Consider the following 15,309-nt stretch of genomic DNA (forward strand, 5'->3'; position numbering starts at 1 on the left):
GTTTTGAGCGAATGCAAACATTTGGTACAGCGGTTTGCACGTTACCTCTACATTTCATGAACTACAAGATCCATGGTAATTCCTACCACTGAAATACAGAGGCGAAAGATCAGATAACATGGGACAGAACTCTGAAATCTCTATCAAAATGTGGAATGGCTTGGTACAGCTACATATACACATATTAGTCTATCATCTCAATAAATTACACACTAGTTGGTTATCATACACATGGTAAACAAGATCTCAAACCACAAGTTTCTGGTCTTTTTAATGGAACTGTTGTATGGAGGAGAGTGATGTCTATAAACATAGAACAGTCTTAAGTCCCCGGGTAAAGTGAACGCTTGCTGGATTGTATCAGAAATCTGCCTGGTGTTGAGAATGAGAAGTATAAACGAGAAACAGGGATCATCCTCGGCGATGTGCAGAACACGTGCAGTAAAAACAAACAGAAGGGCCGACTGCATGCAGTTGAGCAAACGTTTCTATAAAAATAAAAGAAAGAGAGTCAAAACATCCCCCAATGAGGCCGAGAGCAAAATTAAACCAGAGATGACAGTCACACTTGGTGGATACTACAGACGAGAGGCCTTTCTTTGCATATGGGTCATTGCATTGTAATGGGTGAAGCGCTGTTGGTCGTCGTCGTCGTTCCACAGGAGGCTCCCAGGATTGGCACATTTATATTCACATTTCAAAATGTCTCGTCTGGCAAAGGCCTGGAGCGTGCCGCGCGTGCTCGAGTCCCACGTCGAAGAGGCCGAAGCAGCGGACAAGGCGGAGGAGGGGAGCTGCTACATGCCGTCACGTGATGTCACAGGGCTCCCCCAAAAGAGACCTCAAGACAAACGTGGACATGGTCCAAAAAAAGGTAATAAAAGTGGCACCATGTCGCACTTTCTCTGTTTTATGGAAGAACTCAGAAAAAACAATCCGCTGAGGGTGCCGTCCAATCGTCTTAAGATTCCATCACAAAGGGTCACGGAGGACCTCGGCCTCGGAGAGGATTTTGGCCGAGGCGGGCACTTTCCAAAGGCCGAGGCTAATAGGTCCCATTGGGCTTTGCGGGGTCCCCGGAGAGCTGTTTGAAGTGGCCACAGAGTCTTCTCTGCCACGGACTTCTTTGGAGGACGAAAACGTGTCTCCTCTTCCTTTGGCCTCTCTTGGCGAGCCTACAGAACCTTTTCTGCTCCGCATTTCTCTCAAGGACAACATGGATTCTCTTTTCTTGATGGCTTCTTTACTTATGGGCTTCCCATTAGCATCTCTCTGCCCTGAGTCTTTACCTGTCCCTTTCTCGCCCTCTCTGACTGCGTGAGGAGATGTCCTGTGGTGGAGAGACTCTGCCGCCACCCTTCTTTTGAAACTGACTTGCTCACGGCTCGGCCTGGTCTGCTCGACTGTCCCTTCCAGCTCCCGTCTTTGTGAATGTCTCCTGATCTCAAGATTCCCCCCTTTGCCGTTTTTCTTCTCTTGATCCAAGCTCTCCCTGCTGGAAGAGGCTTTCAATCTCCTCTGAGGGCCTAGTTGATGCTCTGGAGGCTGCAGGGTTGAAGCCACTTGCTGTCCAGCTTGAGGAGGCTTCCTAGGGCTTGTGGATCCTGTTTTTGTCTGCGTCTGAGACATCCTGTTCCTGCTCAGTGTTTCTTCCTGTGCCGGGCTCTCAGTCTTTTTGGGTCTGTGATGTTGCTCTTTGGCTTTAGGAAACGTCTCCTCGGTTTTCTTTGGGCTGCTTAGCTCTCTGGGGTCTTTCGCGGGCCTGGTCCTCCTGTAGAAGTTCATATGCTCAGGGGAGGTGGCAGAGGGCCTGTCTCCCTCTTTGTCTGACCACTCACCCCTCTCCTCCACTGAGCTTAAAGCCCTGTTGCTGCGGGGCCGGACGCCCCGTGGAGAGATGCTGCTCCAGCTGTGGGAATGTTTCAGTTTGCTGGAGAAGGGAAAGGAAGTGAAGGTGGAAGCCCCGGTGGGATATGGAGAGGTCAGTGGTGATGAATCAGAGTAAAACACCTCTCCGGAGTTGCCTGTGGGTGAAATGAGTTTTTGATCATGTCGACCTGGAAGAGAAGCACACATGTTACATGGGGACACTAGAAGATATTAGAAGTTCACACACAAAATACGGAAATTTAGAGAAGCGAAGGAGTAAAAAAAAAACAAGGAAAAAAAAAACGGATTACACTGAGAGGTTAACACATGTGAGAAAAAGAAGAATTACCAAGGTAAAAGAGAAGAGGCCAGTAAAAGCGGTGAAGATGTTAGTGTTGATGTTCAGTGTAGTAGCACACAGTAGAAGAAGTGGCACTACCTGCATCAGGGGAAGGAGAAGAAGAGCCAAAAAAGCAAGCAGATGGTTAGAGATTTCATGAATAAATAAAAAAGTCAATAAAGAAAGTACATTCAAATCAATACGGGCAGCATTCCAAAGTAGGCTGCATCAATTAGCAAACGGATGGAGCCATTATCATTAGCTAAACGTTAGGATTTATGGATTCTATATGTACTAAACTACTGTCACTGTGCCCTCCCTGTAAACACATTTAGTGAATAAATCCAATCCAGTTCCTAATTGTAAACGTTAATTAATTAAAACATGCCAAGGTTACTACTTGATTGTGAATGAAATCCTGTAGAACATGTTCTCATCCCAACTCGTCTCATACTGACACTTGGTCGGACCCTTGGGTGTCACTTTGTAGCTCAGTGTGTCAAACACAATAGGGTTGGGCTTCAAATAAGTCCGTAAACGAAATAAAGTCACTAGCTCAACGACACTTTAGGACACAAGACCCGGGCTGTAGCACCGGCCTCCGGGTTGTCCTGGGTTTCCTTGACCCGTATGTCCTGCCCTGCTTGCTCTTTTTTGAGTCATAATTCTAAGTCATCGCACTCCGAATTCATGGGATGACGCAGATGGGTTTAGATTGTCGGTACTTGAAATCCCGGAGCTTCTCAGGCGGACGCTAAAGGGTGCCTAGTGAAGCCGAGGGGCGGGACTAAGCCTCTGTAGTTGACACCCTGTTAATGACAACGGGATCGGATGGGTTGATATTTTGCGTAAAATGAAAAGAAAAAACTTAGCAAAGAGTTCGATGAGAAGAACGGTACCACTCTCATATGTCTGCTCTCAGCATGAAGCTACAGCCAGGGAATGGCTAGCTTAGCTTAGCATTAACACAGGTAACAGGGGGAAGCAGCCTGGCTCTGTCTAAAGGTAACAAAACCTACCTATTAGCCCCTTTAAAGCAAAAAAAATAAAAACTAACCACGTAGCTTTGTACAAAAAGACGAAAAAAAGCAAGCAGACTATATCGCTTTCCAGGGCGCAGTTACTTCTTGAAGTCTTCTTGGTGAAAAACAACCAGTCAGTCAATGCTCCTATGAAATCTTTTTTTACATGTGGACAAAGCCAGGCTAATGGTTCCCCACTGTTTTCAGTTTTATGCGAAGCTAAGCTAAGAGGCCGCTGGCTGTCGTTTCATATTCAACAGGCAATTATGAGCGCGATATCAATCTTCTTGTCAAACTCTCTGCAAAAAAGAGAATTACATGTATTTCCCAAGCGAGGAGTTCATAATGAAAACTCTTAAAATACTTATCAGAGCAAAGAAATTATTATATGTTATTAATAGTCTATACTTCCTCAACTAAGTGCTAATGTTGTCTAACATACCATCATTCACATTGTCCCGAATAGGCTTTAAATTGAGCAATAACTCTCGGCACAAAGGCGGTTTGCATCAAATGGGGAACTGATGGAGGAAAACTTGAATTGGTCTCTGTACTGTATATTGAAACTATTATTGAATAAGCTGTGTGTGTACAGTACTTACCGGCATCTTGAGCCAGGCCCGCCCCCGGCCTCAGCAGCAGGATCACTTTGCTTCCTCCAGCCTGGATCAGTTCAATAGCCCGTGTGTGGGAAATGCCGCGTGCCGGCTCCCCGTTAATCTCCACTATCTCATCTCCGACCTGTCAGGAACACAGAAAATATAATCATTAAAACGAAACACATCCAATCAGAGCTCAGCATACTCCGCTGTGCATGCATTCGCACTTTCACTCAAACGTACAGAAGTGGCATGCTTTCACACACATACTGTACACATTAAAGTATCTAACATGCATGTCACACACACACACACACAGCCTTGTAATACCCTGGAGGGATCCTCTATTATTGGAGTTGACAAAATAACTCACGATAAAGCGTGTAAACATGTCGGTCTGTTAGGATGGAATCAGTGTTGACATTCCTCTCCACCCTTTTAAAGGCAAGGCTATGCCCAGAGATCACAGTCTGGCAAGTCTTAGATTGATTTCCGCCAGGAGCTTCTATTCTGTTCCCTCACTGAACCATCACCCCTCTCATAGTAATAATAATAATGGTGTGATAATTCCATCCCAATGGGGATATTTGAATTTTACTGAACCTCTTCCACACACAGAAAAGCTACAGGGTAGGCTACAGTGTGACCCTGGTAGAAATGGTCAGTGTCATAAACAAGGGCACGAAACATGGATGGATGGATGGAATGAAAGACAGACAGACAGACAGACAGATCTCAACATTATTGTCTAAATGTGCTCAACATTTGGTGTGGATCTTCATTGTCCAGAGAGAATGAATCTTAATGACTTTGGTGACCCCCCCCTGACCTTTCTTGTAGCCCCAACACAATCGAAATGTGAAGATATTTCATGCGCTTTCCTCAAGCTCAACTGTGCACACAAGATACATAACATCTTGACATTTGAATTTCAATGTTTTTCATGAACCCTTGGGGATTACAACCTTAAATGTTAATGACCCCGTGACCTTTCTTAGAGCACCCTGAAGGCAAACTTTACGCCTCCGAATAGCAACATTTTCAACATGTAGCTCTCTCCGTCCAACACTGACTATGTTGGGAGTAACACAGAAGAGCTTTAGACGTTTTGATGAAGTGTAATCTGTCCACAGAGGGAACTCAAATTTTCCACAGGTCAAGGGGTTCATTGGAACAAATTAGCCACAAATATTGAAAAAGAATATGAACAATTATAACTTTTACATCTCTCAGAGTGTTTGTTCCAACAATAACTACCAAAGAAAATCAGGCTTCCTCAAATATATATATATATATATATATATATATATATATATATATATATATATATATATATATATATATATATATATATTATTGGAATAAAAAGGAGCACTCACATGGATCCTTCCGTCCAGCTGAGCAGCTCCATCCTCAGCCAGTCTCAGGATGTACAGGCCCATGTTGTACTCTGTTCCTCCTCGCAGGCTGAAGCCAAAGCCCCGAGGGCCCCTCTCTAGCTCCACTGTCAGACAACCCTGCACAGCATGAAGACAACTCTCATTAATACACGCACATTCACGCTTACATGCACAAAACATATACTGTACATTAGAGAAAATACATACTGGGCCTCATGAATACATTCTGTGATGCAACATTTTTATTCAAGGCACAGTTTTCTTTCGATTGAAGGCGTCTTTGAAGCCGCTTCTTTTAATGATTGACGTTTTTTTTTTTAATCGTCTGTATCTGTTCAGCGACAGATCTGCGATGTCTCATCGGAGTCTGGAGAATTTTCTATTAATTAGAAACCTCATTAATGATCCCCTTCTCTTAATGGCTTCATTCTTTGTTTTTATTGATCTGAAAGCAACAATACGCAACACTATAATTGGAGAAGGCAACTTGTGGAGGAAACAGAAGTGTGAATGCCGTGGTGATGGCAACCGCTCTGCGACTCCTGGGTCAGACGGTTCATTTCATGGAAATTAAATTGAGCCGCACCTCTCAAACGCCCGCTTCTTGCTCAAACACAGTCCAATCATGATGAAATATTGTCGCGATAGGAAAAAAGGATCACGACTTTCTCAGTTTCAGGTCTCGCAGCAGCGTTTGGACACTTCTGTGCCAAATGCGTAAGTCTGTTATCTTCTTCGGCTACATTGTATGAAAGAGCACACACTTCCCTCCGCCTTGGAGCTAAATTATGTATGAAGAGTGACAATTGTGCGACCGAGAGCAAGTTTATGATTATTCTTTGGAGGATTTTACAGCTCTTCTCCACTCAACTCCCTCACACACCCCGAGTCGGAACGCTCCATTCAATACAAACGAATGGGAAAGAATCTAAGAAGGTCATTATATATAAAAAGGTTTTAATAGGATTTAAAAGATGAATGATATGCAGAATGTATGAAAGATGTGGAGCCATAGACATAGAAATACCACCGTGCTTTAATGCCACACTGGCTACAGAAAATGAGCTGTCAGTGTGTTGTTTCTGTATTTTTGCTTTGAGTGCGTTTCATAATGTAGGTACTCCACTGCACTTGACTGTCCTGCTCCGCTGATTTGAATGGGAATGTCCTTTTTTATTTTTACTCCTTTTCTATTTCTATGTGCGGAACGTTTCAAATTCGCAGACAAAGAGTTTCAATTCTGAACATTTCGTCCATTCATTCAAATGCAGAAAATGTGGAATATTTATGAAAAGGTAGGAATGATAAAACTAATAGAAAATATGTCCCTATTAAAGCAAATAATCAGTTAGAATGAAGTTGCTACATTAGGAAATGTGGAAGGAGTTGAATGACCAAAAACGTGGTGGAATAACAATAACAAGCATTTAGAAGAACAGAAGTGCTTCCAGAATTAAACCCATTGCACTGTATGGAACAAAAATTAGCTTTATGTGATTGGAACAGGGTGCTATATTGTAAGCAAAAAACAAACTGTAATACATATTTGTGTATGGTCATAAAGATCAGAGCTTTTATGCCTATTATGAAGAACTATGCGCCTGAAGAACACATAGTGGAAGGAATGTTGTCTCACCTGGTTGGGTCCTGTCACACACAGCGTTCCCTGCTCACTGAGGGGAAGAGTTTTGTGGTCGGACCAGTTAAGCCCCTCCCTCTTCTCTTCCAGGTCCAGGTTGTAACTAAAACCAACAAAGATGTATTACTGCAGTAACAAATGCTTTCCACAGTATGCTGCAGGCCACAAACACAAAAGGCCATTATGTAAAACTTAAAACCTGGATATTAAATAGGGGCTGTGTGGATATTTTAATTTGTAGGCTGTATTGTTCTTTAAGGCGTTATGTTCTATACTGTACACATTATTATCTGTTCATGTTTATTACACCGCCGTCTTTGTTGAGAGAAATTTTCTCTCGCAGTTTGCTCTGAGGGCAACCCTCCCTCCTCCACATGCACCCACTTTATTTCATGTTAACTCTAATAACAGAGGATATTCTTTGTGGTTTCATCATAATTTGTAGGGGCAAGTAGCATTCTATTAATATTACCATAACCATAACCATTTATTTTCAATTGCAGAGGAGGTTGTAGTTGCGTCCCCAGTCAGTGTGCATACACACCCTCCTCGGGGTAACAGTGGGGGTGGGAGTCGTAAGTCAGAGCAAGGAGGAGTTGGCCGTTCCAATTTAGAGATATAAAAAACATAAAGGCAGCACAATCACTTTTCTCAGGATGGCCTAATGGAAAGTGAAAATGTTTTATAAAAGTGCATGTTGGTCATTTTGTTCTTTTAACGAACAAATGGTGGGAGTTTAAATAATGACTTGGGGCAGACTGGGTGTAGTTCAAATAGTCACAGTATTTTCCTCTGGTGACTGAAGACTTTTTCTTTGATTTTTAGAGTGATTCATTTCTTTTGAGTGAGAGTGGATTCTTACCGTTCATCCTGCAGCGTGGATCTTTGTCCCATGGTTCTGTGCTGGAGAGCTGGACTCTGTTTCGCTGAACTGGCTCCAGATGGAGGACCCTTGTATTCTAAAATAAATTGTGACACAACAGCGATCAGCGTAAAACCTACAATACAGTATATAGAATCCCTCAACAACATTTTAATATAAAGAAAAGTTCATTATTTTATTCCCTTAAACAACCTGAAGACAATCTAGCCTGAAACAAAACCTCAATTAAGAACTAAATTCTTTATACTTACGCTAAAATATTCAGATATTTTTATTATGTTGTTTGTTTCGAAGGCTGCAAAAACTAATCCCCCCCCTGCAGACAATTGAGTTTAAAAATGTATCCCAGCACCAACACAGCCACCATAATAACGGCCCACAGAGACACTCACCATCCTCAGGAACCACGGTGAGGGTGACAACGCTGCCGGCTTCCTTGATGAGCTGAACAATGTCGTTGTGAGAGAGCTCGATGATGGAGCGCCCGTTGACCGCCGAGATACGATCCCCGACGTGCAGCAGGCCACAGCGGTCGGTCGGGCTGCCTTCAATGATTCGGCCAATTTTGTGTGGAATAACTGAAATGGCAAGACGTGACAAGAAATGAGACAGTGTTACCCGGATAGAGTGGGCGCTGACATATATCTAGAAAGCCAACATAACGGTCGACTTTGTTCCGGTTTGACTGAAATCGGTTTAATGTCTTGCATTTTTGTATCAGCTTCAAAAGAGGAACACATCAATGTTGGATTATGACAATAAATACAAACCAGCCAACAGAGTGACCTTCTTCAGTGATGCTGAACAATGCAAAGCATCCACTTATGACTGCCTAGTTTGATGGGATGAATGCGTCTTTTCTGGGACTCAATGACGACTGTGGCGTCCTTCAATCAAAGGATCGGCAGTTCGATCCTCGGCTCTGCTAGTCCATGTCGATGTGTTCTTGGGGAAGACACTTAACCCTTAATTGCTCTCATAGGCTGTACCAGTGGAGTATGGATGGGTATGAATGATCCTATATTATACTATATTATGGGAGTCCCTGCCATCAGTAAATGTGTGTGTATATATATATATATATATATATATATATATGTATATATATACACACATATACATATACATACATACATACATTTACCATGACTATTTACTTTCTCCTATTGTCTTTGATGTGTATATACTGCAGTTATTACAGTGGCTGGCCGTGATAATAGGGAAAAATAATTATCATACATGTAGTGTATTTGTGAAAAACAATTACATTATAAAATAGATATCACTTTTAATTATAAAATTTAAAAAAAAAAAAAATTAAAATTTCAAATTAAAATGATAAAATAGCTATAACTTTGTGATTCTGTTTAGTCCCGCAGAGAAGGCTGAGCAGGCCCTGACGGCCCGCCACTTATTATGGGTTCATCCATTTTTGTACACCTTTTCCATCACTAAATCTAAATCTCAAAAAAAAAATACTGTGCTCATAGAGAAGATCTGTTCTCGGAAGGGAAATCCTAAAACATTGATGCAGGATTGCAGCGACCAGACCCTCACCTCCGTACGGCGGTTTACTCTTAGAGGTGAGGATGACGAAGCCGAAGCCCTCCGAGTCTTTGCGGTGGAGCGTGATGTCAAAAGACTCGTGGTCCAGAGCGCTGGGCATCGGCAGGCGAGGTAGCTTGGGAGAACCGTTCACCAGCACTGGGGCCATTTCCTGAGCCTCTTCATCCGTCGCATCTGAAATAGACGGAAAAAAACAGATGCAAATAAATTTGTGTTCGGTGCAAACTGTTTGCATCTGTGTGCGTGGGCGTGTGCATTCCTGAGGGTTTTTAATGTGCCTCATGTGTACTCACGTACAGGAAATATGCAAATAAATGCCTTCTAATGGAATAGTATAAACAATGTCACAGTGTGGCAGTGGGATCTACAGATTGTGGATGTTGAAAGTGGTTGCCAGTGGCTACCGGTGAGGATGCAGGCGGAGAGGAAGCTACTCAGGTATTCTATGCAAGGCCTCTCTCTATTCCCTGAATCCATAAATGAGGCGGTGATCACTTGCGAGAAAACAAACAGCATGTCCAGTGCTCAAACAGTTCCTCTGTATTTAATCCACTGAATAACTATTTATAGCGGCATCTATAATTAACCGTCAAACAGCTGGTGTTTCTATCAAAATACAAAATGCATCACTTCTTGTCTTCCTTCTTGAGGATTTTTTATTGAGACATTTGGTGTTTAGAGAATTAACATTTTCATAATCTGGACACGCTGTAGGACGGCTCGCTGTTTATTTAATAAAAGAAAAACAGAAAAAAAAAACGCTTTTGCAATAATAAATATATATAAAAAAGGGAAAATTCCCTCACTTTCAACCATATCTGTCTCTCTGAGAACAGCTGCAAAATCCGCTGTTCTTCCATCTTCGAGTGACGTGCCGGTGAGGTCCTCGGAGGCAAAAGAAAAACTACAGAGCGCTGCTTCAGCTTTAGTAGCTGCGGGGCACGTTCAAAACACGTCCTTGTTCTCTTCTTGGATGGCAAACTAGTTACATTTCCAACAGCAAAATGGCATCCCAAAATATGAGCGATTTGTGTTGTTTTTCTTCCTCAGAAGAAGGCGTGAGAGCCACTAATGGTCCGCTGCAGCAGAGAGAGACAGCGGGGGAACACAGCATGTAGAGCCGGCATAATTCCCCATCTAACTTTGTAAATTAAGGATTTATTTCGACCAAACCAGAGTTTCTGATTGTTGGAACAGTAGAAAGACTACATTTCGATGTAGTTTCTTCTCTCCAGTTTCAATGAAGTGTGTCTTACGATGAGTCAACGTGGCAACAAACCCCGCCTTAGTTCGGTGGAAGAAACTTGAATTCAGAAGCTGTACGCTTGTATTTTTCTGTTGAGCTGTAAGAATATTTCCTTTTTTCTTTTTAAAAGAGAGCTTGGGTAACATAGCAAACTCCCCGCTCGATGCGCAGCGCATCCTGTAGGCACAGCCATCACAGCTGTGCAGCAGGAGACAGCTTCATCGATTACATCACACACACAAGGAAATGGATTTCTTCAGTGGACTACATTTACCATCAGCACTGGACTGAACATCCACATAAAAAAGTTCACTTCAAGCAGATGCAAATAAAACATTTTAACTGTGTCAGGTGGTGCTCTTCTTGCCACTCACCTCTGTAGATGACCTTCCTGCGTATGGTCAACATGACTTGACCATTGCGGGCAGCGTTGGTCATCAGATCCAGCACCTGCTTGTGCGAACGACCTTTGACCATCACGCCATCGATGCCGATGAGCTCGTCTCCGGCTCTCAGATGGCCCTCCTTCTCTGCAGCTCCGTTGGGCACAATGGCCCCAATGTACACCTGGGGGAAAACATTCTGACAGAGGGTTAGTATGAACGCAGAGCCGAGGAAATAGATTGTCTAATAGGCGTATGAAATTAATCCACATCATCAGTTTTCTTTATGGTATCATCTCTCCATGATTGAGATTATAATACATAAAATATGCATACAAGAGTGTTCTATGTACTTACTGGCTGCTGTGGACCTTCTCCTCCCAGAACACGGAAGCCAAAGCCGGTTTCGATGTCTCTCTTCAGAAAGACATCTATGTCTTTGGTGTGAGGCTCTGTGGATGAGCGATACTGCGTCAAATAGACCTGAACATAGTTTTAAAAAAAAACTACAGAGAACATCTGATGCTGTGTTGGTCTTACGTCTGCTGTCCAGCAGGGCTTTGGACTTCAGGTACATCTCCGTGGCGTCTCGTTTGGGGGAGTCGGCGGAGCGCAGGGTGCTCGTGTTGGAGTGGTAAGGCAGGGCCTGGGGGGCGGAGTCTATGATGCCGTCCAAAGTCTCTGTGCTGGCCGTCATTTCCTGTCTCTGAAGAGAAATACATGTACCATCAACACTCACGTGCCTTACATTAGATCGCACATCCTTTGGTATTCTCCCTTGAAGGACATCAGACATTTTATTGATAGTCTCTGCAGCTCATTAAACCCGACTGACTCGGTGGCTGAGCATGTGATGGTGATAGATTATCAGAAGCAGTAAAGGTCACCTCACTGGCTGTTTTCAACATAGGCTGTTTAACTCCTCATTCCTTCAATTGTTTTGAAGGCTAAGCGATGAGATTCTAATGTCATTTAAAAACCATGGGAGTAACTGCAGATTTCCCCGTGGCAGGCCCATTCACGCGGAAAGGCCAACTTCTTTATCTAAAACTCTGGTATTAATAATACCACCATATCTAAAGAGGCTCATCCATGCTTCATTACCATTGCAATCCCCTGACAATAGCCCTAAGAATACGAATACTGAAAGGAAGTAATTAAGACCGTTTTTCAGAGCAAACAAAAGGAGGCGCCCAGAAACATAATCAATATTCAAATGTATTGCTATCATTTAATTCGATGCAACAGAGGCTTTACTGGTTAAGCTGAAGGACAAAAAGCCTCGCAATTAAATTGCGGGATAAGTCCCCAAGGGTAAACAATAGTGGGGAAATAGGAAAAGATATGCTTTTACTCACAGGCTTTAGACTCTTCACAGGGGATGTTTGACCTATGGAGAGACACAGATAGGCAACAGGAATATGGTGAGAAATGCAGATATGACTCGGAAGGACAACAATCCCTGAAGCAGCGTCCACCAGATGGCACTGCCTCTCTCCCACTGAGCCACGGCGGCGGGCCGCACGAAAATAAACCAGTGAGAGCGGCTCTAAACTCAAGAGGTGTGTACTCCATGAGGGAACATGCATCCATGTGCGATTAAAGATACATAGGGAATGTAAAGGTAGTACATGTGCTGGAGTGCTTGCTACATAGTGGAAGCCCACTGCAGGGAAAAGGAATGCGGGTGAGTGCATTAGAGATTCATGCATATAATTCAATGAGCGATAATTCTCTCTCTCTCTCTCTGTGTTCACTGTACAGCACACCCACACGTTCCATCTCAAGCGCTCAGATTGTTCCCTACAGATCATCTCTTTCAGCCCCCCCCCTCTCTCCCCCTCAACTCCCCGCATCAACTGGATTAACAAACACTCCTCTGGAGCCCGCAGCCTTGTGGGGCCGGACCAACACTTGGCTTGATGAGGGGTTAATGGAGCCTGATGTAAACGGGGGAGACGCAGCGGCGGTTTTTTTTCCCGCTCCACTTGCGAAATTTCCCCCGATCCGACATCAGAAGTCATCAAAGGCAACGCAAAAAGTCGAGCGCAGTCTGCACACACCTGAAACACAGCCACTCTTTTCCTCCCATCCCAGGCTCTTTAAGAGAGGCACGTAGAAGTCCCCTACGCTCCGCTGACGATCAAAGCCAATCCGGGGTTCATCGATTTACGCAGTGAATCCCCGGGGCGGCTGGAGATGATGTAGGAGACATTTGAAGGGTGCCTACTCTCCTCCCCGCTCTCCTTTGGAATCCAGCACAGCCCCTCGCTTATGTAATTCCCGCTTTCAGACTTGTAACAGACTGCGTTACGCCTCAGTGGGAGTTGTCATAAACAGAGCCGGGTTGAGTGGAGACACAGAGGAGGAATGCTCGAGAAATGCTCGAGACATACGATTTGGAAAAAGCCCGAGACAAAAAACAGGGCTCGTTGAGATCGAGTCGGCTCATTGAATGCAACAGCTACAGGAGGTGCAGGTGGATCTATTCAGCGGCAGCCTCTGTTGTGGTGACCTATAGACCGCAGACACAGTGGCATCACCCAGGCTTTTACAGAACAACAGTGTGTGGTCAGTCAATGCCCCCCAACAAGCCACAGCACCACCTCACCTCCCGCCAGTATCAGCACGCTGACCTCACCTCCCATGGGCACTGTGGAAGTTGTATCGACAGCGACAGCAAGTTACGTCACACACCAGATGGCATTAGAGCACGAGAGAGAAGGGTGGATAGAATGATAGGAGGAAGAGTAATGCCGGCTCTACTCAACTGGAATCGCTCTTTTTGGGGGTTTTAAATTAGAATAAACTACTGGAATGTGGAGGTAAAACTGATGGGTCGAGAGAATGAGAGAATCATCACTAGAATGGTCACTCGCACGTCACGGGACATCCTGCACAGACCCGCCATTTTTAAAATAGCCGAGCTACCGTCAATAGCCACCACAACATTTGTATTTGTATTCACTCGACTTGAAATCGGCAGCCCATAAAACTACTAATTGACAAAGGGCAGTTTATTTGTTTATTTGCCAATGAGAGGATTCTGCGAGTGTCGCGTTGAAGATGATGCGACCGCAGTTTGATTCCCACCTACACTGCACTATCCACAGTGGAAAACGAATTAGAGGGACCTGGACAGAAAGTCAAGTCGAGCGAAACCATGCAGTGGAAATGAGGCATGAGACCCACCGGCAGCGAGAGACACATCACATGGTTATACAGACATTCAGTCTGCCAGATAAATAGATGGATGACAGACAGACCCATGACAAACCGTCTCTCACCTCCTCGCAGCACAAGCACGTTGACCTCGCTGCCCACGGGCAAGTCTTTGAGGATGTCCACCACCTGGGCGTGACTGAGCGTTTGCACATTTTGCCTGTTGATCTCCTTGATGACATCACCTTTCTGCAGGCCGCGGCACCACTGGGCGTCCAGGATCATCTTCACCTTCTGGCCCAGCGGGCAGTCGGCGATGGCGAACCCGAATCCCCCGGGCCCCTTGACCAGCGGCACGCTGGCCAGCTCTGGCTGCAGCATCCCGGCCGCCAACTCTCTCCCGACGCTCTCCCCGTGCCGCCCGTTGGGCAAGGCCGCCACGACGGGCCGGCCGCTGGCGTCCGTGGTGACGTAGTGGAGCTCTTGCGAGGAGCCGTGGAGGACGTCGCCTTTCACGAGCAGCGGCTGTCCGTTGATGAGGGGCACGGCCGTCACCACCTCTCCGCCGTGCAGGGCCTGCTGGGGCTGGGTGGCCGGCGGGGGAGGCGGAGGCGGGAGAGGGTCGTCGCTGCTTAGATCCACGTCCGGAGGGAGCGGGTATCCGCGGCAAAGGACCATGTCCACGTACTGGTTGATGGGGATGGATTGGAACATCTGCACCACCTCTGGATGGGTTTTGCCCAGCACAGACATCCCGTTAATCTCAACAATGACATCACCTGAAGCGGAAAGGAGAGAAATTGGTTCGTTGAGTTTCTATTATTGTAATTAATCCAGACATCACGTCTCTAGATGTCTTTGGAAAGCACTTATTCCTTCCTTTGTCAGAGGGATCTATCTTCTTAAAATGCCCCTTTTTCTCTTCGCTGCTCTCTCAAATTTTCATTTTCACTCCCAGCCCTCTCCGTTTTCCCTTTTACCCTTTTATTTCTTCAGCCTACCATCACTTTATTCCATGTCCCTCCTTCATATGCTCATTGTTGAACAGACCTGAACAGCACTCCCTGCCACAGCTACACGGGCGGCGGGTGTACATTTTCCGTCACATCGTACCATTGTCACACACACACACACACACACACACACACACACACAGAGCTCACAGCTGTTGATTTACCTAAGCAGCCGCAAGGCAATGGC

General features: G+C 44.9%; 1 protein-coding gene across 1 annotated transcript in view; it reads right to left on the reverse strand.

Annotated features, from left to right (window-relative positions):
• Nucleotides 1-972: 972 nt before the first annotated feature.
• magi3b (membrane associated guanylate kinase, WW and PDZ domain containing 3b) overlaps nucleotides 973-15,309 on the reverse strand; it is a gene marked incomplete at its 3' end in the record, with an annotated part of 119,368 nt that continues 105,031 nt past the window's right edge. The window contains exons 10-21 of the mRNA XM_079217630.1: nucleotides 14,235-14,888; nucleotides 12,306-12,337; nucleotides 11,488-11,653; nucleotides 11,305-11,399; nucleotides 10,939-11,146; nucleotides 9,310-9,492; nucleotides 8,145-8,330; nucleotides 7,732-7,828; nucleotides 6,867-6,972; nucleotides 5,210-5,347; nucleotides 3,834-3,972; nucleotides 973-2,057 (exon numbers count right to left, since the gene is read on the reverse strand). Coding sequence (XP_079073756.1) covers nucleotides 973-2,057; nucleotides 3,834-3,972; nucleotides 5,210-5,347; nucleotides 6,867-6,972; nucleotides 7,732-7,828; nucleotides 8,145-8,330; nucleotides 9,310-9,492; nucleotides 10,939-11,146; nucleotides 11,305-11,399; nucleotides 11,488-11,653; nucleotides 12,306-12,337; nucleotides 14,235-14,888 — 3,089 coding nt within the window. The remainder of the gene's footprint in view (nucleotides 2,058-3,833; nucleotides 3,973-5,209; nucleotides 5,348-6,866; nucleotides 6,973-7,731; nucleotides 7,829-8,144; nucleotides 8,331-9,309; nucleotides 9,493-10,938; nucleotides 11,147-11,304; nucleotides 11,400-11,487; nucleotides 11,654-12,305; nucleotides 12,338-14,234; nucleotides 14,889-15,309) is intronic.

The sequence above is a fragment of the Taurulus bubalis genome (assembly GCF_910589615.1).
Source record: "Taurulus bubalis genome assembly, chromosome: 5".
In the NCBI taxonomy this organism is placed as follows: Eukaryota; Metazoa; Chordata; class Actinopteri; order Perciformes; family Cottidae; genus Taurulus; species Taurulus bubalis.